The sequence below is a fragment of the Phyllopteryx taeniolatus genome, chromosome 3, assembly GCF_024500385.1.
Source record: "Phyllopteryx taeniolatus isolate TA_2022b chromosome 3, UOR_Ptae_1.2, whole genome shotgun sequence".
Taxonomy (NCBI): domain Eukaryota; kingdom Metazoa; phylum Chordata; class Actinopteri; order Syngnathiformes; family Syngnathidae; genus Phyllopteryx; species Phyllopteryx taeniolatus.
Window position 1 is genome coordinate 33,428,244 of NC_084504.1, and position 25,721 is coordinate 33,453,964.

Here is a 25,721-nt window from a genome sequence, read left to right on the forward strand (position 1 = left end):
ACGCTACTGTTAGCAAGCCCGCTGGCCAGAATCAATATGTTGCGCAGTGTCAGAAAACACCAAGTGGACAAAAAGTCACCTTTGGACGCACACACTCACAAACAAACACACCCATGTACTGACTGCATACACACTGGAAGTTCCATAGTGTGTTTGTGTGTGTTTAGCAGCTGTGTTAAAAGTCAAGCGTGTCAATCAAGCGACTCACTTTTGTCTTCAGACTCGACAGTGACTCGAAAGACGTTGGAGGATCATCTTATTGTGTGCGTGTGTGTGTGTGTGTGTGTGTGTGTGTGCGTGTCCAGGATGAAAGTGTGTGTGCTGTTTTTGTGCACGTGTTGCATGTGTTGGACTGTGAGCGCTCAACAGGCCACAACGTGAGTTGATGTTCTTCTTATTTCATTTATTGAACTAAAATGGACTTGTTTTTTTTGTTTTGTATTTTTTATTTTTTAAAGTTTAGTTTTCTTTTTAAAATGATTGTTCTATTTTGTGAGTTGAAAGAGAGGGTTTTTTTTGTTTCAAAAAACGATTGAAATGTTTTCGATATGTAACACCTCCATTTGTGAATTGATGGCAAATACCATGCATCCGTCCATTTTCTTCGGGGGCAGTAGGGGGCAGTAGCTTTAACAGGGAAGCCCAGACTTCCCTCTCCACAGCCACTTCCTCCAGCTCTTCCGGTGGCTTCCCAAGGCGTTCCCGGGCCAGCCTAGAGACAGTCTCTCCAGCGTGTCCTGGGTCGTCCTCCCGGTGGGATGTGCCCGGTACACACGACCGGGGAGGCGTCCGGGGGGCATCCTAAGCGGATGTCCGAGCCATGTCGTCTGGCTCCTCTCAATGCAGAGGAGCAGCGGCTCGACTCTGAGTTCCTCCCGGATGTCCGAGATTTTCATCCTATCTCTAAGGGAGAGCCCGGACACCAAGTGAAGGGAACTCATTTCGGCCAATTGTAGCCGCCATAGGTGACGGTAGGAACGGAGGTCGACGTGTCGCGCGAGACCTTTGCCTTTTGGCTCAGCTCCTTCTTTACCACGACAAACAAATACAGAGTCCAAATCACTGCAGACGCCGCACCAATCCGCCTGTCGATCTCCCACTCCATGGTTCCCTCACTCGTGAACAAGACCCCGAGATACTCGACCGCCTCCGGAGTCCCACAGGCCAAAAAGCCCCGATAGGACTCCTTCTTCAGCTTGACGGCATCCCTCGCCGCTGGTGTCCACCGACGGGTTCGAAGAATGCTGCCACGACAGGCACCGACCACCTTACGGTCACAGCTCCTCACAGCCGCCTGAACAACGGAGGCGCGGAACATGGTCCTTTGAGCCGTGTCCCTCACCTCGGACCTCTTTGCCATGGGTGACCCTAACAGGGGCATAAAGCCCCTGACAACTTAGCTCCTAGGATCATTGGGATAGGGTGACGCCGCCAGGAATGTTATTTTTTAATGATTAGAAGAATGAGAGCTAGGTCATGAATAAAAATGTCGTGATTGGTCCAATTAGAGCCCAGAATCACTTTTGTTTGAAGTGTATGAAAAGCCTTTTGAGTATTTATTCCACATCGTTGATATGCAGCCTAGAATCCACGTACTAGTGCGCTCACTAGTACGACAATTCAGCACCCGAGTATTATATCATCCATCTATCCAAGGGTCACAGGAGCGCTGGAGCCTATCCCAGCTACTATCGGGCAGGAGGCGGGGTCAACCCTGAACCGGTTGCCAGCCAATCGCAGGGCGCATAGAAACAAACAAACATCCGCGCTCACATTCACACCTACGGGCAATTTAGAGTTCTCAATGAACCTCGCATGCATGTTTTGGGGATGTGGGAGGAAAGCGGAGTGCCCGGAGAAAAGCCACGCAGGCACGGGGACAACATGCAAAGTCCACACAGGCGGGGCCGGGGATCGAACCCTGGTCCCCAGTCGTCCGCAGAGATATATATATATATATATATATATATATATATATATATATAGTATTGAGTATAGAGCCCCGCCTGTGTGAGTGCGGATGGTTGTTTGTTTCTATGTGCCCTGCGATTGGCTGGCAACCGGTTCAGGGTTGACCCCGCCTCCTGCCCGATGGTAGCTGGGATAGGCTCCAGCACTCCCGCGACCCGCGTGAGGAGAAGCGTGACAGAAAATGGATGGATGGATATATATATATATATACATACATATATATTGGATTGAACCCCGGCCCTCAGAACTGTGAGGCAGACGCTCTAACCAGTCATCCACCGTGCCACAGACTAAACATAAATTCGTGCACGCGCGCCTACTAGTCGGGTCTAGTTGTGCAGCACAATACTTTACCAGTAACGGTAATTGTGTGCTCGTAGGCCAAAAGTGGCACTAGTAGCTAATGGGGAAAACGTCATTAGTAAGACATAGTTGTTCTACTAGTGTGCTGAATTGTGTTAATATAGAGGACAAAGAGCATACTATCCATCCGTTCTCTCAACAACACTCATCTTGCTCAGGGTCGCGAGGCGCCGGAGCCTATTCCAGCTGACTTCGGGCGAAAGGTCGGACGACACCCTGAACTGGTCGCCAGTCAGTCACAGGGCACATAGAGACACGAACAAGCATTCGCAGCGTCACTGAGTGGGAAGTGAAGCCACGCTGCCCGCACCACAGTCAGGCGAGTGGACCACTACACCATCAGTGACTTCAAGCTCATACTAGTACATGCATTTGAAGCTGGATAGCGACGATATGGAACAAATACTCAAACGTTGACGTGCTCGACAATAGCGCCCCTACGTGGTCACTCGCCGCCACCACATATCAACGCTTGCCTTGTTCTGTTATTAAATAATAAGAATAGAAATCTTCCATTCTTCCACCTTGGTATCCGATCTCCGCTGCCTTTGGCCGGGGGGCGTGGCCCGCCCTGGCCTGCTTGGCATCCAATTAGAGGGCACATAAAGACAGTTATGACAAATAATGTGCGTTAAGAGAATACGAAACATCGTTGCAGACAAATGTTGGTTATAATCATGGAGGAAGCGGGCTTATTTTCCCACAATGCTCTCCTGGAGTTCCTGGTAATGACATCATCCGGCCGTGAGCCGATGAAAGCTGAGTGTGTTTCTCAGGTACCTGGTGAGCGCCCCCATGGTTTTGCACTTGGATGCGCTGGATACGGTCCTGGTGCAGATGTTTGGAGTCAGCCAGGAGGTCAGGGTCTACGTCTTCATCAAGACCTCCATGGCACCGGACCACCAGGTTCACTCAGTCACTCACCCATTCACTCACACATGCACACATGTTAATTTGCAATGAACATGCTCATTCACTCAGTCATTCAATCACTCTGTCATTGAGTCACCCATTCACTCACGCACTCATGCAATCACTCAGTCGCTCCTCCTTGCAGGTTCTCTCCCGTCAGGTGGTAACCCTCAACACTCAGAACCTGCACCAGGCCGTCGCGTCCGTGCGGGTGAGCGCCGACGTCGGCAATGCGAGCGCATTTCTTGTTCAAGGTTTTTTTTTCAACCGCAGAGGGATTTTTATGTCGTGTACTATTTATTAGTTGTCTCACAAATAATCCCAATGTAGTGATTATGGAACGTCGCGACGGAATCATTCATTTTCATACAGTGGACCTATATAGTTGTCTAATAGGGTCACAAAAAAATCCTGATGTAGTGATTCGGGAGTCAGGACTGTGGGAATGATTTTGATACGGTGGACCTGGATAGTGGACTAACAGTGTCACCAAAAATCCCAATGAGCATTCTGTTGTTCTTTTTGCGTTCAGATCTTATCAGGCCAGCTGGACAAGAACGTGGATCATGTGGTCCTTCACATCCAATCGGCGCAGATCAACCAGCACACGTCACTTCCGGTCAGCCGGCATAATGGCTTCCTGTTCATCCAGACTGACAAACCGCTGTACACGCCCACGCAGAGCGGTGAGGAGCCGCTCGCCCACGCCGCTGTGTTCGCCCACGGGACGGTAAGTAGCTGCTCACTTCCTGGGGTGACGTCCCTTCCTGTTTGTGTGTTTGTAGTGAAGGTGCGCGCCTTTTCGCTCAACCAGGAGCTTCATCCGGCCAATCGCAGCGTCTTCCTCACCTTCAAGGTGGGCGTGGCCTCCTGAGAGACCGCTATTCAGCTGCTCATTTGCTCACTCACTCAAACAATCACTCGCTCATGAACTCACGCGCTCACTCTTGTTGCGGTCCACCCACCAGGATCCAGACCGTCAGACTGTGGACGTGCAGGAGATGTTGGATCTCAACAATGGGATCCCGTCCATGCAGAACCCCTTCAAGATCCCCATCAGACCTAAGTAGTGACCCAGGAACCGGAACCTTTCCAGGGCTTCACAAGCCTGATTTTCTCATGTCATTCCAGGTTGGGAATCTGGTCCATTGAAGCCTCGTATTCGGACCACTTCAGCACCAAAGCCACAACCCACTTTGAGATTAGAGAATATGGTGAGACTAAGTCTAGGCCCGGGTCCAAGTCCTGGTCTGGGTTAGGTTCCAGGTTAGATCTATGGTCTTGGTTCAGGTCTTGGCCTGGGTTAAGGTCCAGGTCTATGGTCCTAGTCCATTGTCTGTAGTTTTGGTCCAGGTCCTGGTCCTGGTCCAGGTTAAGGTCTGGTCTATGGTTGAGGTCAGGTCCAGGTCTATGGTCTATGGTCTTGGTCCATAGTCTATGGTCTTTGGTCCTCGTCCAGGTCCTAGTCTATGGTCTCTGGTTCTGGTTCTGGTCCAGGTCTCTGGTCTTGGTCTAGGTTAAGTTTCAGGTCTATGGTCCTGGTCCATAGTCTGGTTTTGGTCCAGGTCAATGGCCCAGGTCCTGGTGCAGGTTAAAGTCCTGTCTATGGTCGCGGTAAGGTCCAGGTCTATAGTCCTGGTCCATAGTCTATGGTGTGGTCCCGGTCCATGTCTTTGAAGATGTTTGTGTTGTCAGTTCTTCCTAGTTTCTCCATCATTGTCCAGCCTCAAGTCAACTACATCAGTTTTGGGAACTTCCAGCGCTTCTGCTTCAAAGTGGAGGCCAGGTGAGGAACCAGCTCACCTTCATTCTCTAGTCCACTGTTATCTTCTCGATGGTGTAGTCCACCCTAATCCACCGGTTTTGGTCTTGCTTGCAGGTATCTTCACGGTGCTCCAGTATCCTTTGGGGAACTCTTCCTGCGCTTTAGCTATGTGAGCCAGAAGGAACTTCCTGTTATCATCCCAAACTCTGTTATCAGAGAGCGAGTGAGATCTTCTTCTTCTTTTTCTAGTTTGTCTTCTTGTTTAGTTTTTGCCATGTAATTGTGTGTGTGTGTGTGTGTTCAGCTGTCACCGACCGGTGAGGTGGATGTGTGTGTGAACATGGACGAGGTTTTATCCAAACATGATGGACCTAAAGACCTTCACGCTCTCATTGGGAAGTTCTTGTATATTGCTGTGCTGCTCCAGGAGGAATATGGTACGCAGGACAGAGACACAAGACGCGCACACACACTTCCTGCTCACCCCTCTCCCGATGTAACTCAGGTGGTATCAGCCAGGAGGCGGAGTTTTCTGCTGTGAAGTTTGTCAAATCACCTTACAGTTTGACTCTGGTGTCCACGCCCCCTTTCATCAAACCTGGACTTCCTTACAACGTCCAGGTGACGCCTCACTCATTCACTCATTTACCCACTCATACACTTATTCAACGCAACATCCAGTCGAGATCTAACTCATTCACACACGTCTATTCCCCAAATGTCCATTCCCGTGTTCACTTCATGACCTCATCTAGTCAAGTAAAGTTCATTTGTGTAGCCCTTAGCCCCAAAGGAGTCTCAAAGGGCTTCACAGGCCCACAGTTGCCAATGATTGACGACATCCCCTAATCTATAAATCCCCTAAACGAGCAAGGAAAAACTCCAAACCACCCTTCCAGGATGACCAGGCTGCATTGGATGTCAAGTGGGCAACATTGATCACATAGTATGGTGCTGTAATGATGGTTCGTTACGATGGCAAGATGCTGTACAATGTTCATGAAGATGGCACGAGAGTCCATTTCAAGAGAAAAGGCGCTGCACGCTAGACGCCGTCGGGGGTTCTGCCTCAAGACCGGGCCCGGTCGGTCGGAGCGGAGCGGAATCCTCCATGGCAACGACTCTGGGGAAGTGGTCCAGCTTTAGATCTTTTCCCAGTTGGTCAGCGTAGAACCCAAACAGCAACAGCCTCAGATTCGGTCAACGTCACCCAGGCCTCTCTCCAAGCAGGAGACGAGGGGGGAGGAGATAGGACAAGGGGCAGTAAAACAGGCCTACATGTACTTTAACTCAATGCTAAAGAGTAGGAGTAATTCTGAAATCGGGATTGGAACATTTCTGCTGAGGTAGCAGCTCTAATATCCGCAGGTAGGGGATTCCAGATTACTGGAGCCCGAATAGAAAATGTTCGAGACTCTCTGGACTTCTTTCTGGCTCTCAGAGTCGCTGTTTTGCGAGCGTAGGTTTTGGGGTGGAATATACGCTACAATTAAGTCAATGAGATAAAAGGCTGCTAACCTGTGTAATGGTTTGAGAGTAGGTAACAAAACCAAAAAAGGTCAGATCTCAAGTAGACCGGGAGCCGGTGGAAGTTGGCCAGTATCGGAGTGATATGATCGAACTTTCTCGTCTTCGTCAAAAGTCTGTACTAAGAGCGGGCTTTTAGTACAAGACACGGGAAGACCAGAAAGCAGCACGTTACAAAAGTCAAAGGTGAGACCTCACAAATGGGTGGACTGTGATCTCTGCATCACCAGTGGATAGGATGGGTCATATTTTAGCCATATCGCGAAGATGGAAAGAGGCAGTTTTGGTAATATTCTTAATGTGCTATTGAAACCAGAGAGTTTAATCAAATATAGCGCTGAGATTTTTAGCTGACTCACTTTGGCTAATGGTGCGCTCATCAAAAGTCAGAGTGCTGTCCTTAACCAAGTGGCTATGTTTAGCAGGGCGAAGAATCAACAGCTCAGTTTTTCTCCCGGTTAAGGAGCAATAAATGACGTTGTTTAGCCACTGTTTAATCTCAGCGAGACACGAGTCCAGATGAGCGCAATCGCGTCGGCCAATTCGTTTTAATGGCACGTATCGCTGAGGAACGTCGCCATAACAGTGAAAGTTCATTTTATATTTACCTATGATATCGCCAAGCGGCAGCATATGCTGTACATCCTGAACAAAAGAGGGCCAAGTAGCGATCCCTGCAAGTGACATTCCACATTACCACGGATTACATGGTGCGTCCCAACTGAGAGATCAAATCGAAACCAAGAAAGTGGCGGGCCTGCTATCACATCTGGAATCGTCCGATTCATTCACGCATTCATTCCGTCCCTCTGGCCTGCGGTGTGCGTGCAGGTTCTGGTGAAGGACCACCTGGACAAGCCGGTGAGCCAGGTTCTGGTGCACATGTCCGAGCAGCGTGTGTGGAGTTCAAACGGCGAGCTCAACATCAAAGCTTGTCCTGACCACGCCCGCAGCCAATCGGATGGCCTCGTCATCTTTGTGTGCAACACGCCCGGCACGGCCGCCAAGGCCTCGCTCACGGTAACAACTTGTTGACAACACTGATTATTTATTTGCCTGTTATCAACATCGTTGAACTCATTATTATCATGCTAATAAACTGTTATGCAGCTGTTACTATGTTATTCACCTGTTATGAATACGTTCTTAGCCTGTTATTGATTTGTTACCCTGATATTAATCTGTAAACTGTAAACTTTAATGTGTAACTGTGACATAATATTATTCACCTTTTATAGAATTTTGATTAACCTGTTTTAACATATTTACTTGTAAGTTATTAACCTGTTAATAACACGTTATAAAGATAATACTATAAGTAAACATGTTATTAACATCTCATAATCATATTATCAACTTGTTAGTAAGCATGTTATCAACCTATATTAACATGTTATTGAATTTTACCTTGCCATTAACCTGCTATTAATCTGTTATTAACTTCCTCGTAGCTTGTTATTAAACCAATTTTTACCCTGCTATTATCATGGTATTTATTTATTGCCCTGCTATTGACCCGCAATTAACCTATTTTTAACCTTTTTTACAGTATTAATGACCGTTTGGTGAAGGTGTTACTAACATAATCCTAAACTGTTGTTAACACATTTTTAACCTGTTATTATCATGTTATTCATTTGTCATTTATTGCCCTGCTATTAATCTGTCATGAACTTCCTAGTGCAAGCAACATGTTACTAACATGTTAGTAGTCTGTTATCTACCTGTTATCAAATTGCAATTAAGTTAACATATAAATGTGTATATAAAAACGCATGAGTAATGTGTTATAGATCCGTTATTAACATGTTATTAACCTGTCATGAACATGTTATCACACTGCTATTAGTTTATGAACCTGGTTTTGATGTTATTTACTTATTAACCTATGACACTGTTGTGATGAACATGTTATCTCATTGCTAGTTAACTGTTATCAGCCTGTCATAAACTTCTTATGGACATATTATTACACTGCTATTAAATTGTTATTAGGTTATGAACCTGTTATGAATCTGTGATTTACTTTTTACTGTATTAAATTGTATGAACCTGTTACACACCTGTTTTAAACATGTTTTAATGACTATGGAACTGTTATTACACTGTCATTATACTGTTATTACCCTGTTCTTAATGTGATCCTAACCTGTTGTTGTTATGAATGCGTCGTTCCAGTTGGAGACGTCGGACTCGTCCCTCCCGGCCGCCAGTCAGGCTCGTCTCATTCTTACGGCAGTGGCATACAACTCTCCAAACCAACGCTACCTGTACATCGACCTGCCGCTGTCGGACCAAGCCCTCCAGGTGGACCGTTTCGCTAACATTAAGGTGTACTCGGCCACGCCCGCCTACGTGCCCATCAACGCGCTCAGTTTTCTGGTGAGAACAGCCGTGCCGGCCTATCAACAGCCTCCGTTTGTGCCTCTCTTTCCTGCACTGACATTGCGTGTGTCCCAGGTCCTGTCCAAAGGCAAGGTGGTCCATTTTGGCAGCCACAAGTTTGTTGCCAGCGGTGACCACAAGCAAACGCTCAGGTTCCTGGTGACGAACGCCATGATTCCGTCTGTACGCCTGCTGGTTTACTACATCCTGTACGGCGAGGGCGCATCTGAGCTGGTGGCCGACTCCGTGTGGCTAAAAGTCACGGACACATGTGTCAACGGACTAGCGGTAGGAACCCTGCCACACCTAGACAGGAAGTGTTGACATAGACAGGAAGTAGTGACTAGTGTTGTTACGTTCGCGAACGTTTCGTTCATCCATCCATCCATTGTCTTCCGCTTATCCGAGGTCGGGTCGCGGGGGCAGCAGCGTCAGCAGGGAAGCCCAGACTTCCCTCTCCCCAGCTCTTCCGAGGGGATCCCGGGGCGTTCCCAGGCGAGCCGAGAGACGTAGTCTCTCCAGCGTATCCTGGGTCGTCCCCGGGGTCTCCTCCCGGTGGGATGTGCCTGGAACACCTCACCAGGGAGGCGTCCAGGAGGCATCCTAAACAGATGCCCGAGCCACCTCATCTGGCTCCTCTCAATGCGGAGGAGCAGCGGCTCTACTCTGAGCCCCTCTCGGATGACCGAGCTTCTCACCCTATCTGAGACGCCGGATGGTAGACCAGAATTTCCTCGAAGCCAGGTGGTGATCAGTTGTCATCAGTTGACAGTCCCCCAGCAGAACGATGGAGTCCCCAGCGGAAGCACTCTCCAGCACCCCCTCCAAGGACTCCAAAAAGGGTGGGTACTCTGAACTGCTGTTTGGTGCATAGGCACAAACAACAGTCAGGACCCGAAGGCGGAGGGAGGCTACCCTCGCGTCCACCGGGGTGAACCCCAACGTGCAGGCGCCGAGCCGGGGGGCAATAAGTATACCCACACCTGCTCGGCGCCTCTCACCGTGGGCAACTCCAGAGTGGAAGAGAGTCCGACCCATCTCGAGAGGACTGGTACCAGAGCCCAAGCTGTGTGTGGAGACGAGTCCGACTATATGTCGTTGGAACTTCTCGACCTCACACACCAGCTCGGGCTCCTACCTGCACATAGAGGTGACATTCCACGTCCCGAGAGCCAGCTTCTGTAGCCGGGGATCGGATCGCCAAGGTCCCCGCCTTCGGCCACCGCCGAGCTCACACTGCACCCGACCCGACGTTTTGTTCAGATTCATTCATCTTTATAGTGAATGAACTGAACCGAATCCGTTCATTAAATGATTCGTTGTTTTAGCTCGGCCCCCGCCCGCAGCCGTGAGTCGAGCGAGTCGGCTGGGAGCGGAAACGGAACTGTTGAAGCGTTCTGTCACTCACTTTTGAATCTTTGGCGAATGTTTTTTATTATTCTTTTTTTAAGAATCTCCCCGCCTTTCCTAGTTTACAATACATGACAAGAACAACGCATAGTCCTTTGGTGAAGGTGTTGAGTGACCGTGAACCTCAGGGATGGACTGAATAACTGAATGAGGAAGTACTTGAATGATTTTGTGAAAATCATCGGTGAATGAATCTTTTGAACGAAACCTTTTAATGAACTGACTCGCATGATTCAGTACACTCAAAAGGACTGCCGTGCCCATCCCTCGTGGTGAGTCAGAGCATTGAGGTGGACAGGACTGAAGTGATTTATAGTGTGTGTGTGTGTCTGTGTGTGTGTGTCTGTGTGTCTGTGTATGTGTGTGCGTGCGTGCGTGCGTGTTCATGTGAGCGTTTGTGCGCAAACAGACTGACCTGTCATATAGGAGGCAGGACTACAGGCCCAAGGATGACCTCCAGCTAGATGTCAGGACCAATCAGGAGGGGTTGGTGGCATTCTCTGCTGTGGACTCTGCCCTCCTCCACCTCTACCCTAACTATAGAGACCCTGTTACCATGGTAAGTGGACCACACTGCACGGGGGGGACGGGGGCATTTGGATTTCACTAATAGGAGTTGGGTGGGCCCTCAGGTGTTACGTCACATCGAGGAAAGCGACCTAGGCTGCGGAGGAGGCGGGGGCAAAGACGCGGCAGACGTCTTCAGATTGGCAGGCCTCACCTTCATCACCAACGCCAACGCACAGCCGGCACCCAGCGGTGAGTCAATGGCGGCAGGAAGTAGTGAGGTAGACAAGAAGTCAGTAGTGTTTCAGGCATGGAAGGCTAAAGTAGACAGGAAGCAGTGAAGTAGTCAGGAAGTGCTGAGGAGGCAGGAAGTAGTCAGACAAGAATCAGTAATAGGGGGAGAGAAAGTGATGAGGTAGGCAAGAAGCGCCGAGGACGACAGAATGTTCTGAAACAGACAGGAAGTACTGAGAAACACACGAAGTGTTGAGGAAGACAGGACGAAGTGAGGCAGACTGGTAGTAGTGAGGTAGCCAGGAAGTACTGATGAAGATATGCAGTACTGAGGAAGACAGGAAGTATTGAGTTAGTTACACAGGAAGTAATAAAGTAGGCAGGAAGTAGTGAGGAGTCATTAGTTTCCACGTCCGACACAGGTGCAGCGTGCACGGCGGCCGTGCGAAGCAAGCGGGAGCTGACGGAAGAGATGAAGAAAGAGAAGGGTACGACGTCACCTGTCAATCACCACAGGCGCCTAGACCGGGCCCACGTTGTTGGCACCGTCATTTTCGAGTGCCGTCTGTGTGCGCAGCTGCCTCGTTCGGACCCCTGAAGCCGTGCTGCGAGCACGGCATGAAGTACATCCCCAAGAGCGTGACCTGCCACCATTTTGCCCAGCAGACCATCCGCCAGATGGCGCAGCACGTCCAATGTCGCCTTGTCTTCACAAAGTGCTGCGAGTTCATCCAGCTGCACCTGGACCAGGACCAGAACCTCATCCTGGGCCGCCACGGTCAGTGAGACATCTGCTGCATCTGACACCCCCAAAGTCCACATACCAGACAGCATCTACTGAGTAAGATAAGAAAATTAGAATTAGAAAAGCAGACGGGAAGTAGTGAGGCGGGCAGGAAGCATTGCGTTAGATGCGAAGTAGTGCGGTCGACAGGAAGAAGGAAGTAGAGCGGAAGACATGAAGCGGTGAGGTACACGGGAAAGACTGAGGTACCGTAGATCGGCGATTCCCGACCAGTGTGCCGTGAGAGCTCTTCTGGTTTGCATCAAATTTCACTTCATTGGTCAGAATATTATTTATTTACAACAAATGATGTGTCTTCGTTCTTCGTATCTATGCAAGCGGCATATAAAGGCAGACAGAACACATAAATGCTCTTCTGCTCGATGGCAGAAAGTGAATAATTGCCATTTGTCTTTGTTGCTGTGCCGTGACAAGAAGTAGAAAATCACACTGAAAGTAGTGAGGTAGACAGGAAGTAAGTCGCGAGGAAAGACAGTTATCAGTGAGGTACATAGAAAGAAGCTCACCCTGGTCAGTGCGATCCCGCCGCATGTCACCCCCCCGAAGTTAACACGAGTTGGCCACGAAGCAGAAGTTCAGACAGGAAGTAGTGAGTTCAACTGGTAATAATAAAGCAGACAGGAAGGATTGTTTTGGTGAGACCCTCAAAGCCAACGCACCAGACGTGTGTGTGTGCGTGTATTTAGACATGGGGGCTGACTTCGATGCGGCACCCTCTCTGGTCAGGAGTTTCTTCCCTGAGAGCTGGCTGTGGGAGGTCCAGCCTACCAGGTGACCCGAAAAAAATCCAATCACATGTATTTATTTAGCACTTTCCATCCGTTCAAAATGCAAACAAAGTGCTTTGCAATAGGAAATGGTGCTGTGTTTTCAGAGGAGCTCAGATGTCCGTCACCAGGACGCTGCCTGACTCTCTGACCACGTGGGAGTTGAAGGCCATTGGAATGTTCAGGAACGGTGAGAATCCTTCCTTCCTGCTTCCCCACCTCCCTCCTAACCTCCCTCCAGCTTTGCGACGCTCTCCCGCAGGTATTTGCGTGTCAGGTGCCGTGCAGGTGTCGGTGCAGCTGCCGCTCAGCGTGGACGTGCCGCTTCCCTACCAGGTGGTCCGTGGCGAGCAGCTGGAGCTGAGCGGTTCCGTGTACAACCAGCAGGCGGATGACATCACGGTACCACCACCGCCAATAGATTCCCCGTAAGCCTCTCGTCTCCGCTCCTGTCGCCTGGACTCATTCTCGTGCATTCCTTAGTACTGCGTGACACTGACGGTCGGACCTGAGATGTGTCTGCTCCGATCCCAGCCGGCCCCTGCGGGGGCGGGGCGTCGTTCCACCGTCTGCCAATGGGACCTGCTGCCGGCGAGGGGCGTGGCCACGGTGGTATTCACCCTCTTGGGGCTGGAGGCCGGCGAACACACGTTGACCTTCACCCTGAAGACTCAGACACAGGGAACGCAGGACATCGTGGAGAAGAAACTGCGAGTGGTGGTAGGCACTCGCCAGAACCCAACGTCAAAGGTAAACGGTGACTCTGTGAGTGACAGGTGATTGGTTGTTGGCAGCCCGAAGGAGTGAAGATGGAAGATTATTCGGGAGGCATATTGGACCCGCAGGGACTCTACGGTACCAGCCAATAGAACCTTTCACTATGACATCACAGGTACTTCCAGGTGACAAAAACGTGTGGTTCCCAATCTGTGGCTACTACGTCTTGGCATCTTCTACAACATCCCACCGGTGGATTTATTAAGATTTTTTTTTAAGGAAATGGGAACAAAAATTAAACCTTTTTGGGTACATTTGGCGGCGCAACCCCAAACACATCCTTTCGCTGGTAGTCACTCCCTTTTCTGCAACCCGGAAGTATCCTGCCGCCTATTGTTTACAAGCATTATGAAGACTATTGCGTTGAGTGAGCCAAATGTCAGTATCGGTCGATGTGTGTCATTGTCGAAGGTTCTGAGAAGATGACAGTAGTGCTGAAGAACCTTCCGCCAGCCAACATGGTCCCCAACACAGCCGTGGAGAGAATGGTGACCATCAATGGTGAGATGTGTTCCAGTTTTCTTCTGTTGAATGGAGTCCAGCTTGCAGGTCCAGCAGTCTTAATTGGGAAATCCACACTTGGCTTTCCAGTCTGTGGCCACCTCCTACTTCCACTGGGGGATAGATGCACTGAGGAATTCCTGGATCAGCTGTGAGACATTCATTAATAGGACCAGCATGTCCTACAGTATGTTGATCCATCGGTTTTCTCCCAGGTGGACATGCCCAGAACACCTCACCAGGGAGAAGCCCAGGGAAATCCAAATAGATACTTGTGTCACCTCAACAATTCTTATTAGCGCGCTGTAAAGAACAACAGGTTACATTAGCATTGTGGCTAATTTGCGCTCCAACTTATCAGAGAGGGGGCGCTACTGAGCCATTAAATAAACCCGAAAGCCATCTGAACAAGTGGAATCACCCGGGTACCACAGTGATCCAGTTACATTGGGAAGCAATGGTTGTTGGTTGAGTCCCCCCGAGATGACCAACCCTGCCAAGGAAACGTTTTTCAGATGCTTGTATTCGCAATCTTGTCTTTTCAGTAGAGTCGCTGATGGTGTAGTGGTGCACTCGTCTGACTTTGGTGCGGGCAGCGTGGGATCGCTTCCCACTCAGTGACGGTGGAAATGTGAATGTGAATGGTTGTCCGTGTCTATATGTGCCCTGCGACTGACTGGCGACCAGTTCAGGGTGTAGTCCGCCTTTCGCCCGAAGTCTGCTGGGATAGGCTCCAGCACCCCGCGACCCTGACCAGGATAAGCGGTGTTGAAAATGGATGGATGGATGTCTTTTCAGTCATCAGTCAAGGCTTGAGAGTAGGAGACTGAGAGTTCTCATCAGCGCCACAGACCCATACGCCTATCTGTCTGTCAATCTGATGAGCTCATAGCTTGGAGGTCCTGCGGGATAATAAAAGTTTCACTCCATCATCATCTGATCCACCCTTTCCTCAGTATTGTACCTCTGTACCCCGTACCTCGAGATACCTCAACTCCCCCATTTTCAAACTGAGGACCATGGTCCCAGATTTGGAGGTGCTGACTCTCTTGCCGGAAGTCACCAGGACACCAGGATCACATCATCAACAGATAGCAGTGCAATAATACAGACTCTGCATCGGCCATCGTGGTAAAGAAGAAGCTAAGCCGAAAGACGAAGCTCTCAATTGAACACTCAATCTACTTTCCCAACCCTCATCTATGGTCAAGAGCTGTGGGTCATGAGCAAAATAACAAGATCACTGATACAACCAGCCAAAATGAGTTTCCTCCACTGGGTGTCCGATTAGAGGATTAGAGGTAGGCTGAGAAGCTCGCTCATCCGGCCGGGGGGAGGGTGCTCCTTTGTATTAAGAGGAGCCAGATGAGGTGGCTCGGGCATCTGGTCAGGATTCCTCCTTGACGACGGGAGAAGGCCCCATGCAGGGAAGACTCACGACACACCGGAAAGACTATGTCTCTTGGGTGGCATGGGCAAACTTCGGAATCACCTTTGAGCAGGATGAAGTGGCTGGGGAAAGGGAAGTCTGGACCTCCTTGCTTAGGACGCTGCCTCTGCGACCCAACTTTGTAATAATGTGTAAGAAAATGGATGGATGGTGAATTCAAAATCCACTTCGGTAGACAAGAGTCAAATTTTCCCCGGATCAGCCTCAGTGGTTGTCAGTTTTTATTGCTGTCAGATGTCAAAACGTGTCAAATTTGACCCGAACAGTATGTCAGGTTTGATGCCAATCACCATTGTGTGTGGGTCCCAGGTGAAGTTCTGGGAGACGTCCTGGCAGTGGTCTTAGACGCCGAAGGCCTCCGACAGCTAGTCAACCTCCCCGGTGGTTCGCTGGAGGCCGAGCTGGGCAGGGTCCTCCCTCTGGCCCAGGTGTACCAGTACCTGGAGACCACTCGGAGCTGGTATGCCCTTGGCGGAGACATCCAGAAGAACTCGGCCCACCTGACACAGAAAATCAAAGAAGGTTCTCTTTCTTCATCATATTGTTTCATGTTTGTTTACATGGTGTCTCTTTGTGGCGAGGCAGACACGAAGTAGTGACGTGGACAGGAAGTAGTGAGGTAGAGAGATTAAAAAGACAGTTTTGGGTGTTCAGGCTTGGTCAGCATCTCTTCTTTCCGACGTGGAGACTCCAGTTACAGCATGTGGACCAAGAGGGAAGCCAGCACCTGGTCAGAACACACACACACACACAAAACACACACATACACACGCAAGTCACGTAACCACATTGCCGTCTCCTTTCCGTCAGGCTGACGGCAGCGGCGGTTCGGACCTTGGCATCTGTAGACCCTGTGGTCCAGGTGCACCGCCAAGCTCTGTCAGAATCTGTGTCCTGGCTGATCCGGAACGCTCAGAATCAAGACGGCTCCTTCTCAGACACGTCCACCTACAGGGCCAACAAATTCATGGCTAGTCTCTGCTGCCAAATCGCATATGCGGGCCTTCGCTGTCTCGTGATTTGGGAGTCGGGAATGAGGGAATGATTCTGAATGCAGTCGCCGCGTTCGGAAACATTGGCTCATTTTCGACTCCCTAATCATTACAAAGGGATTTTTATAGTCATTTACGACACCCGCAACCTCTGTCATTTCTGCAGGCCGATGGGGCGGAGCCAGTGGAGCGCTCGCTGTACCTGACGTCATTGGTCCTCATCGCTCTGCGTCGGGCGACCAGCATCAGAGAACGTATCCTGCAACTCAAGGTGACTCTTCCTTTCCTCGTCCGATTGCTGCTCCTGACAGCCAATCACAGGCCTCTCTCTGGCGTCCTCCTTCAGTTCCACGACGACAGCATGAGGTCCGCCGCCAACTACATTTCCCAGAATGCCCTGACGGTGAAGAGCGTGTACGTGCGGGCGCTGGCCACGTACGCACTGACGCTTCACAATCCAAATGACGCCACCAGCGTCGCACTCATCAACAGCCTGGAGACGCTGGCGAAGCAGAAAGGTGTTTTGTGTGTGTGTGTGTGTGTGTGCGTGCCTGCGTGTAAGTATGTGCTTGTTTGTGTGTCCGTGGTTGTGTGTATGTGCATGTGTGTGTGTGTGTAAGTGTGTATCTGTGTGTGTGCGCTCGTGCAGGACACCCGGCAGTGCTCAGGTACTGGCAGGAGTCCGGCGCGCCATCGGATTGGCTCAGACCCGACCAATCGAGCGGCCTGACAGTGGAGACAACGGCGTACGTGCTGCTTAGCATGCTGCTTAAGGTGTTGCTCTCTGATTGGCTGTTTCTGTTTCTGCTGAGACAATGTTGAGTGAGACACACACACAAACGGACACACCACTTCCTGTTTGAAGGGCCGGATCCCGTACGCCAACCCAATCGTGTCCTGGCTGACACAAGATCAGCACTACGGACAAGGATTCTACTCTGTGCAGGTACCTCATTGTGCTCACGATCTGTAGCTGACAACAACAGACCTTGTCACCACAACATCACATTCAGTTCACTTCCTGTTGGACCCTTCAACTTCCTGTCAATCAGGACACGGTTCTGACTCTGGAGGCTTTGACCGAGTACAGCCAGGTGGTCCGCCGTGCTGACCTTGACCAGGACATCAACGTCCGCTACGGACACAAAGGAACGTTAGCTCGGGTCCACCTCAGCCTTGGACGCCCAGTGGCCACGCCCATCCAGGTGAGGGGAGGGATTTTGGTTGCCGAAGACTCAGTTTTGACTCGCAATGAATTTTCTGTTTTTAAAAATTGTATCCTTCAGGAAAACTGAAGCTAACATGTTTAAAACAATATCATTTACAAGCCTAGTGACTTAAGGTCAACATGCGAGCCTGGAGACTCAATATCAAAACAAGAACCTAGACATTCAGTCACGGCATGAGAGCCTAGAGAATCGATCATATCTCGAGAGCCTAAATACTCAGTCATACCATGAGAGCACAACAACCAAGAGACTCAATCGCAACATGAGAACACAAGAACCCAGTGTCAATCTCAACATGAGAGCCTACGAACTCAATCGTATGCTGAGAGGCTAGCAACTCAATCGCACCATAAGAGCCTAAAGACTCAGTCACAACATGAGAACCTAGAGAATCCACCTCACCATGAGAGGCCAGAGACTCAGTAGCAACACTAGTTCTTTGTAAGTTTTTGCCTTTGCTGTCAGGTGTTGCAGAACGATGACATCACCGTTTCCACGGGATTCGGGAGAGGCGTGTCAAGTGTCAAGGTGGGTGTGGCTTAGCCTAATCAACATATTTTCCCACAATACACTTAGAGCCAACCAACCTTGAAGTTTTTGTGTCAGATGAAGACAGCCTACTACCAGACCACGGCGCCCTCTCGCAACTGTAACTTTGACCTTAGTATTGAGATTGTCGGCGCGGACGCGGCAGACAGTAAGACATACAAAATGGCCACCGCGTCACCTGTATGTTAACCCCTAACGTTGCCTCTTCTTCATCTTCTGCTCAGGCCTCAGCATGCGTGAACCGCACCTGGCCGCATGTGCCAAGTAAGACAAAAAAACCAAAAAACATTTGCTTCCTTGCTAACATGCCCGAATGCCAATGCGCTAACGAGAGTCCTGGCAGTCGCGGTGGGAAGTGACCACGTACAAATACTTGGTTAATAAACTTACGAAGATTTTACAGATGCCTGAACGGACCTCTGTATTTCTTTACTTCTACGTAGAGATGTTGCATCTGTACTTCTACTTTTACCGGAGTCGTTTTTTACACAAGTAACTGTAATTGTACTTTAGTACACAGTTTGAGTACATGTTCCACCTGTGACGGGCAGGTACAAGCCACCTCCCAACGAGCTGGTCACAGAGTCCACGATGACGGTGATGAAGATCCGGCTGCCGAGCGGCGTGGAGGCGCACCTGGAGGACCTGAGACAGGTGAGCCCCGCCCCGATGCGATGATGTCGTCAGCAAGTGTCTCTCGAGCAACGTGTTCAAAATAACATGTTCCAGTTTCGAGACGCCCTGGAGCCTGTCATCTCGCACTACGAACTTCAGGGCAACACAGTCGTCATCCAGATGGACTCAGTAAGTACTGGAAAAGCCAGACACCCTCTGCCCCATTACCCCAGCGCCACCTCTGATGACATCCTGTCGGGCTTCCAGGTTCCGTCCGACATGTTTTTGTGCGTCGGCTTTCGAATCCGCACGGGCTTCAAGGTGGGCGGAGCCAGCGAGTCCCTGTTGACTGTTTCTGAGCCTCAGGACAAAGGTGAGAATATTGTGGGTATGGTAGTCCACGTGGAGGCGCCTTGAAGTTCTAAATGAGGATAGTCTGGCTATTGTAGTCCACTAGGAGTAAGCTTATAGTTCTGAACGACAGCATTCTCGTAGAGGAGGTTTCAAGTTCTTGAAAGAGGATTCTGGCAATTGTAGTCCTTGTGGAGGAGGTTTGAAGTTGAAAAAGAGGGGACTCCGACTATTGTAGTCCTATTGGAGCCTCCGTGCAGTTAAGGAGTGTTCAGGAAAAAATCTTGTCTTTTGTAGTTTTAATAATGTCTTTGCAAAGAGAGAGACAGTCAAGAGAGGTTCCAAGTTGCTTCGCGTCTCTGCCCGTCCGTCTCTCTGACAAAAACAATGCCTTGTTAATGGGAGGGAAATGAGGAAAGAAGAAAGACCTATTCACACAGTCATCTTACCTTGGCCTTGAGAGAAACGGGAAGTTGAAGACTCATCAGTGAAAAGGAAAAATCCTTTTCTAACCCAACTCAGGTTATTTACGTCGTTGCTGTCCTAGCTACCACATGTTGCATCAAACTATTAAGCTACTAAGTACATTTGAAAAAGGCCACACAAGAACAAAGGACTATTGAAGTAAACTACGAGATAATAAAATTCAAGAGTATATCGACAATATTTGCCATAACGGCAGGAGGATATGCTGGCTGTTGTATTCCATGCGCTGGAACACCGCGGTTCTGACAGAGGACATGCTGCGTATCGTGGTGCTAGTTGAGGCTGTCTGTCGTTCAACGTGCTGGGTATCCCGCCAGGTCATCGCGCGGCTTTCGACAACGAGGCGCTCTAAAGCGGCCACGCCAGCCCGAAGCCTCGTTCCACACGATGACTTTTTTGTCTTTTTTCCGCTTGGTCTATTCACCTTCCCTATTCTTCTTCTTCTACTTCTTTCAACTTCTCTCCTGACAACGAGGCGCTCTTAAGCGTCCATGGTGGGCGACTGAAGCCCTGTCCAGATGCTGGCTGTCATGTCAGGCTTTTTTCCCCCTCAGTCTTTCAGCTTCACTCCACTTCTTCTTCTTTTTTTATCTTCTCTCTGTGATGTGCGTGCACTCGCGGCCGACGACGAGGCGCTCAAAAGCAACCATGCAAGCCTCAAGCCCGGGTCCAGACGCTGGCTGTCAAGTTGGACAAATATTTTTGTATACTCTTTTACCCCCTCATTGCTTTTCCGCCAGTCTCTGCGTGACGTGCGTGCTACAACGGGGCGCTCTAAAGTGGCCACTCCAACGGGCTATCCCAGAGGGAAGACGTATTTGTTGAACAAAACATTTGATTGGGTAAATGTGATGTGATTGTTGCCTTTCTTATTGAGGGAGACGATTGTTGTTGTGCTTGTGCAGGAAGTTTCTGTAGCAAACCCTTCTCCTACAAAGAGCAGAAGCTGCAGCGCCTCTGCGTGGCTGAACAGTGCCAATGCATGACAGGTGACTCCGCCCCTGCATCCGATTGGCTGCCTGTCCAGCACACGTTTCATTAACATGTGCCGTGTAACACGTGTTATAGCTGCGTGTGCGAACTACAGAGCCGAGCCCGACTTGACCTTGACCCCCGCCAAACGTCTCCAGGAAACGTGTCAGCCGCACATAAAATACGGTGAGAACGCGGGAATGCACTGACACCTGAACGCAGCACCGGCGTGACGTCACTCAATGTTTGGCAGCTTATAAACTGAGAGTCAAGTCTTCGAAAACAGAAGGAGACTTTGTGACCTTCACAGCCACCGTACGCGAAGTCCTCAAGAACACCGATCCAGGTAAAGCCAAGAGACGCAATCGCAGCATGAGAGCCTCACGACTCAATCGTGAAATGTGGCGTGCGTCTATTTGTTAGCCTTCGAGTCGTTGAGTTCGGGCTCGGAGTTGGATCTCATCAAGAAGGTGACGTGCAGCCCGGTCCACGTGGAGCTCGACCAGCAGTACCTGCTGACGGGATCCAGCGGGTCCGAGGTCCGAGCGGGCCGCGCCCCCAGGTGAGCGCGGTCCCCGTCTTCCGTGACGGGTCCCGGGTGGACTCTCACGGTGCCGTTGCGGTCCTCAGGTTCCGCCTTCCGCTGGACGCGGACGCCACCCTGGAGCCCTGGCCCGCCAAATGCGATGACCCGGCCTGCTCGGCACAGACCGCCAGCATGGACGAGTACGCGCTGGACCTACAACTCTTCAGCTGTCCGAAGGCCTGATTGCATCATCTGACATCATCGTGTCGTGACATAAACATGACATCATCGATGCGAGCGATGTCATGACAACACCATCGGGAATCAACATGAGATCATCATGACATCTACAATACCCTGGCCGTCACGAAATCACCCTGACATATGATCAGATCATGACATCACTAGTTGACCATGATGTCATGACAACATGAAAAGTGACATCACGGCATTTACCGTGACAACGTGAAATCACCACGACATCGTAATGTGACCTCCTCATGACGACACACGGCAATGTGAAATCACCATGGGATCAAAATATCATGACAACAGGATGTGACGTCACAAAAACATTTACTAACAGGAAAAGACTTGGTTAGCATTTTTTGCAACACGTGATGTATGATCATAATTGGATGATGTCACGCTTCAAATAAACAGAAAAGCCATGAACAAATGGCACGCGTGTCGTTCAGTGAGCAGAAGATCACGATGGCTACTTAAGTGGTTACCATGGAGACAGAGATTTAAGACTTTATGGAATCTTCTTCAGACTTCTTCGTGTGTGCGGGTAAAGGCTAGCTAGCGTGTCCTCGTGCTGGTCTCCGTGGCAACCAAGGTGAACGTGATTCGTCGAAGCTCGTCTGCTCGGAATCCCTTTCAACAATAGGGTGTGATGTTTCTCAGGCTGACCAATCAGAGTAGAGTGTACCTGGAGCAGGGCGGGGCTTAAGGGAATGTTGGGTTTGTCGCGCAAGAGCGCTACTCAAAGTGTGGTGCACGGGCTCTCTCTAGTGGTACGTGAAAGAAGCATTACCTAAGGACAGTTCTGGTTTAGTACACGTGAAAGAACAGTTTTTGTTGTTGTTGGGGTTTTTTTGTACTTTTATTTAGTTATATTTTTATATTGAACTTTCATGTAAAAGATATTTGAGTTATACACAGTTTATTGCGCTGTTAATGCTCACAAGGTCCTGATGCGTCACTTCCTGTGATGCTGAAGCTGTCCAAGTGTGTCTGTCTGCAGTGTGCAGCCTCTCTGTGGTTACGCCCACTCACGTGGTTACACGTGTCTTCTTCACGTGGACCACTAGGAGGCGACAACATCCATCCATCCATCCATCCATTTTCTGAGCAGCTTCTCCTCACGCGGGTCGCGGGCGTGCTGGAGCCCATCCCAGCCATCATCGGGCAGGAGGCGGGGTTACACCCTGAACCGGTTGCCAGCCAATCGCAGGGCACAGACAAACAAACAACCATTCGCACTCACATTCACACCTACGGGCAACTTAGAGTTGTCAATTAACCTCGCGTGCATGTTTTTGGGATGTGGGAGGAAAGCGGAGTGCCCGGAGAAAAGCCACGCAGGCACGGGGAGAACATGCAAACTCCACACAGGCGGGGCCGGGGATTGAACCCCGGTCCGCAGAACTGTGACGCAGACGCTCTAACCGGTCGGCCACCGTGCCGACAACATGAATTTCAATTTCATTCAAACCTCGACTGAAATCTGGAGAGCAAAGCCACAGAAAACTTTATTCAAAACATTCAAAAGTAAAATAGGAAAAACAAGGCCAACTCATTGGCCCTCGTGTGCGTGTGCGTGTGCGTGCGCGTGTCTCGTGTCAGCTGGCAGAGAAGCTTCCTGCACGACAACAACAACAACATGAGCTCCAAGATGGACACACTCAACCTCCGGTGAGACACTCAAACACACCGTGCATGTGTGTGTCATCTTTGCTGATGTGCTCTGCTCACAGTCACCACATAGAAAACAAAAAAGTTGTTCAAATAATGTTTCTACAAGCAAAGGCGAAACGTTCATAAAATGACATTTCAAAATAAAGGCGATCTTGTGTTGTAATATTTCCTTGGCTTGTTGGCAAACAAGTTATTGCAGTTGTCACACTGTACACCAGGGGGCGGTGAAGTCATCGAAAACAACAGCAGTCAACTTGTGGTCCAAATGGTGCATGTTGATGGGAACGATTGTTTTGTGTCTAAAGTGGACGGCACAAACCCCCTGATATGAAGGTTTGCGCGCTCGTTGTTTTTCCGCACTTGCTTCTGTTCAATTTCGGCAGCTGAGATGACAACTTGACCTTTGGGTCACCTTTGAGCAGATGATACGTTGAATTATGCTGCAAAATCGGCGGCGGTCTGTGCAACCGACGGGCACGCTGAGTACGTCATCGCAGCATGTGACCGAAACGGACCAATCACGAGAGATGATCTCCCCGGCATTCTACCATTGTGCGCGTTAAGTGACGCAGAGAGGCCGCGCCGTCGGTCACGTGACGCAATGGCGCCTTTCATGTTTCCCACTCACCATCCTAAAGCGCCTCGAGCCAGAGGGCTTCTGTTCGCGAGGAGGCGTAACGTACGAAAGAGGGCAGCGACTGCGTGATCCTTCTATGGGAACCGCGGCCTCCCCAACACGGCCGTCACGTCGGCAAGAGGAGCGGAGAGACTCGTGGGAGACGCAGCGCGGCATCGTGCCCGGGGAGCTTCTCCTTCATCCGGGTCGATGAATTCTCGGGCCCGTGAATGGACGTGATCGAAATGACCGGCCGCACGCTTACGCAACACTGCGTACGCTTTTGTTTGGTACATCCCATCACGGACACACGCGCGGCTCTTTTTTCGTCAACACATCGTTGCGTTACACTCGGTCGCACAGACGCAACACCCGCACGAAACCTCAACAGAGGCCGCGTCGGGAAGCGCGCTCTCCGCGCCCCTCGGGGCGTTGTCGGGGCGTGTCTTTCGGTACGAGCGGAACTGACGCGTTCGATACGGCGAACGTATCCCTGCCGATAGCCGACGCCTTCGTGACTAGGTGGATAGAAAACGGAAAGCGTCGTACGCCGAGGCCGAGCTCGGATCGGTCCTCGACAGCGCGACGTCGCGACGGTCTTTCGACGAGAAGGGATTATGACGAAAAACGTCCGCGCGGAGCTGATGGAGCCGCGTGTGTGCTGAAGCTTATTGTTTGACTCTGTATGTTCAAATAAATTGGGAAACTTTTCGTCCGACCTAATCATCCATCAGAATAAAAGAACCGGGTCAGAGAGACTCAACCCGGGTCGCGACCTTTCTTTGTTCTCTTTTTCCCTGGAACATTTGTTTGCGGATGCCCGGCGAGATGAATAGTTAAGGAAGAAACAGGCTGCGGAGGAGGCGTCGGCGAGACTCAAAGACAGGGTGTCGTTACGCCATTCATTCATTTCGCCTCCATTCTGCTCGCAAGCTTTTCTTTTTCATCCACATGTACATTATTCATTATGAATATAGTTCCACATTGACGTCAAACACAGGATTTGTTGAGTTGACTCCTCTGACCTCCCCCATGCCATCAACGTGCACACGCACACGCGCTCGTCAGCGTGGAGCCGCTGACCTGGAATCCGAAGCGCGTGTCACTGCGATCGCACGCGTGCTCGCCGATGAAGGCGCGCACAGAGCGACCGGAGCGGCCGCATCCGTCCCGAGATCGCTGCGGCAACGCGCCCGGCGCATGTCGACGCACGATATCGACTCATTTAGGAGTCATTCAAAATGTACGTCAGACGCAGACGCACGAACATACGTGTACGCGAGAAACATGGATGCATGCGATCTATGACATACGAGCGCTCACTACATGCAGTTGTGTACCTGCAAGCACCTCACATTTTCAAATTCATTAGCATGTTCAACATCACACATCACAGCTAATAGCTATACGCTATGCTTATAATACTAGATTTAGCACATACAGCAGCAAGGCTAACGGTATGTTCGATGTTTATTAGCAGGTTCGACATGTGGCTAACAGTAGACGCTTATTAGTGTTTGAAAAGGAATGCTAATGTTGTTAGCGGGCTGTTTATTAAACACAACTTGCAATATGGGTTATTTAGCTTTAGCGTGTGTAGTAGCAGCAAGGCTAACAACAGCTTATAGCTAAAAGCATATGTGTTCAACATTTGTGGCTAACCTAATATATATGCTTATTAGCATTTTCAAAGGAATGCTGATACATGTTGTTTAGCATGTGTAGCAGCACAGCTAAGAGTATGCTGTCCTATTTATTAAACAATGCTAGTGTTGTTTATAGCAGCAAGGCTAACAGTTGATGTCCTTTAACATTTATTGCTAGTAAATTAATAATATGTTGTTTAGCATGTTCTACATTTGGGGCTAACAGTAAACGCTTATTAGTGTTTTAAAAGGAATGCTAATGTTGTTAGCAGTCTTTTCATTAAACAAAGGTGGTAATATGGGTTGCTTAGCATGTGTAGCAACAAGGCTAACAGTGTACGATAAGAGTGGAACTTCAGGTTCCGGATTTAATTTGTTCCGTGACCCTGTTCTCTAACTAACATTTGTAAATCGAGGTCACGTTTCCCATTGAAATGAATGA

The 25,721-nt window shown here is 49.9% G+C and overlaps 1 protein-coding gene across 2 annotated transcripts; it reads left to right on the plus strand.

Annotated features, from left to right (window-relative positions):
* Positions 1 to 151: 151 nt before the first annotated feature.
* c5 (complement component 5) lies at positions 152 to 21,773 on the plus strand. Of its 2 annotated transcripts, none has more exons than XM_061768814.1 (43): positions 152 to 377; positions 3,111 to 3,240; positions 3,392 to 3,457; positions 3,779 to 3,932; positions 4,032 to 4,102; positions 4,215 to 4,312; positions 4,378 to 4,460; positions 4,942 to 5,032; positions 5,126 to 5,234; positions 5,316 to 5,448; positions 5,517 to 5,632; positions 7,370 to 7,558; positions 8,717 to 8,920; positions 8,999 to 9,211; positions 10,743 to 10,892; positions 10,966 to 11,092; positions 11,497 to 11,562; positions 11,652 to 11,852; positions 12,566 to 12,650; positions 12,754 to 12,836; positions 12,909 to 13,048; positions 13,130 to 13,366; positions 13,441 to 13,501; positions 13,835 to 13,924; positions 15,684 to 15,896; positions 16,029 to 16,104; positions 16,185 to 16,344; positions 16,533 to 16,637; positions 16,713 to 16,884; positions 17,016 to 17,140; positions 17,232 to 17,312; positions 17,419 to 17,571; positions 18,061 to 18,123; positions 18,202 to 18,292; positions 18,369 to 18,408; positions 18,696 to 18,798; positions 18,874 to 18,948; positions 19,027 to 19,132; positions 20,502 to 20,585; positions 20,665 to 20,754; positions 20,822 to 20,914; positions 20,992 to 21,130; positions 21,199 to 21,773. In XM_061768814.1, exons 1-43 carry the CDS (start codon positions 307 to 309, stop codon positions 21,335 to 21,337), a joined length of 5,076 nt encoding a protein of 1,691 aa, XP_061624798.1. In that variant the 5' UTR covers positions 152 to 306; the 3' UTR covers positions 21,338 to 21,773. The 2 variants fall into 2 exon arrangements, with proteins under 2 accessions (XP_061624798.1, XP_061624799.1); XM_061768815.1 differs by having other exon boundaries at positions 154 to 377; positions 2,493 to 3,240.
* The last annotated feature ends 3,948 nt before the right edge of the window (positions 21,774 to 25,721 follow it).

What these genes read in the sequence shown, in the direction of transcription:
- c5 (XM_061768814.1), top strand. Translation starts at nt 307, where the DNA reads ATGAAAGTGTGTGTGCTGTTTTTGTGCACGTGTTGCATGTGTTGGACT. An exon ending in TGGGAGGTCCAGCCTACCAG is followed by an intron (nt 12,651 to 12,753) that starts GTGACCCGAAAA and finishes CTGTGTTTTCAG; the next exon opens with AGGAGCTCAGATGTCCGTCA. An exon ending in GGACCCGCAGGGACTCTACG is followed by an intron (nt 13,502 to 13,834) that starts GTACCAGCCAAT and finishes TCATTGTCGAAG; the next exon opens with GTTCTGAGAAGATGACAGTA.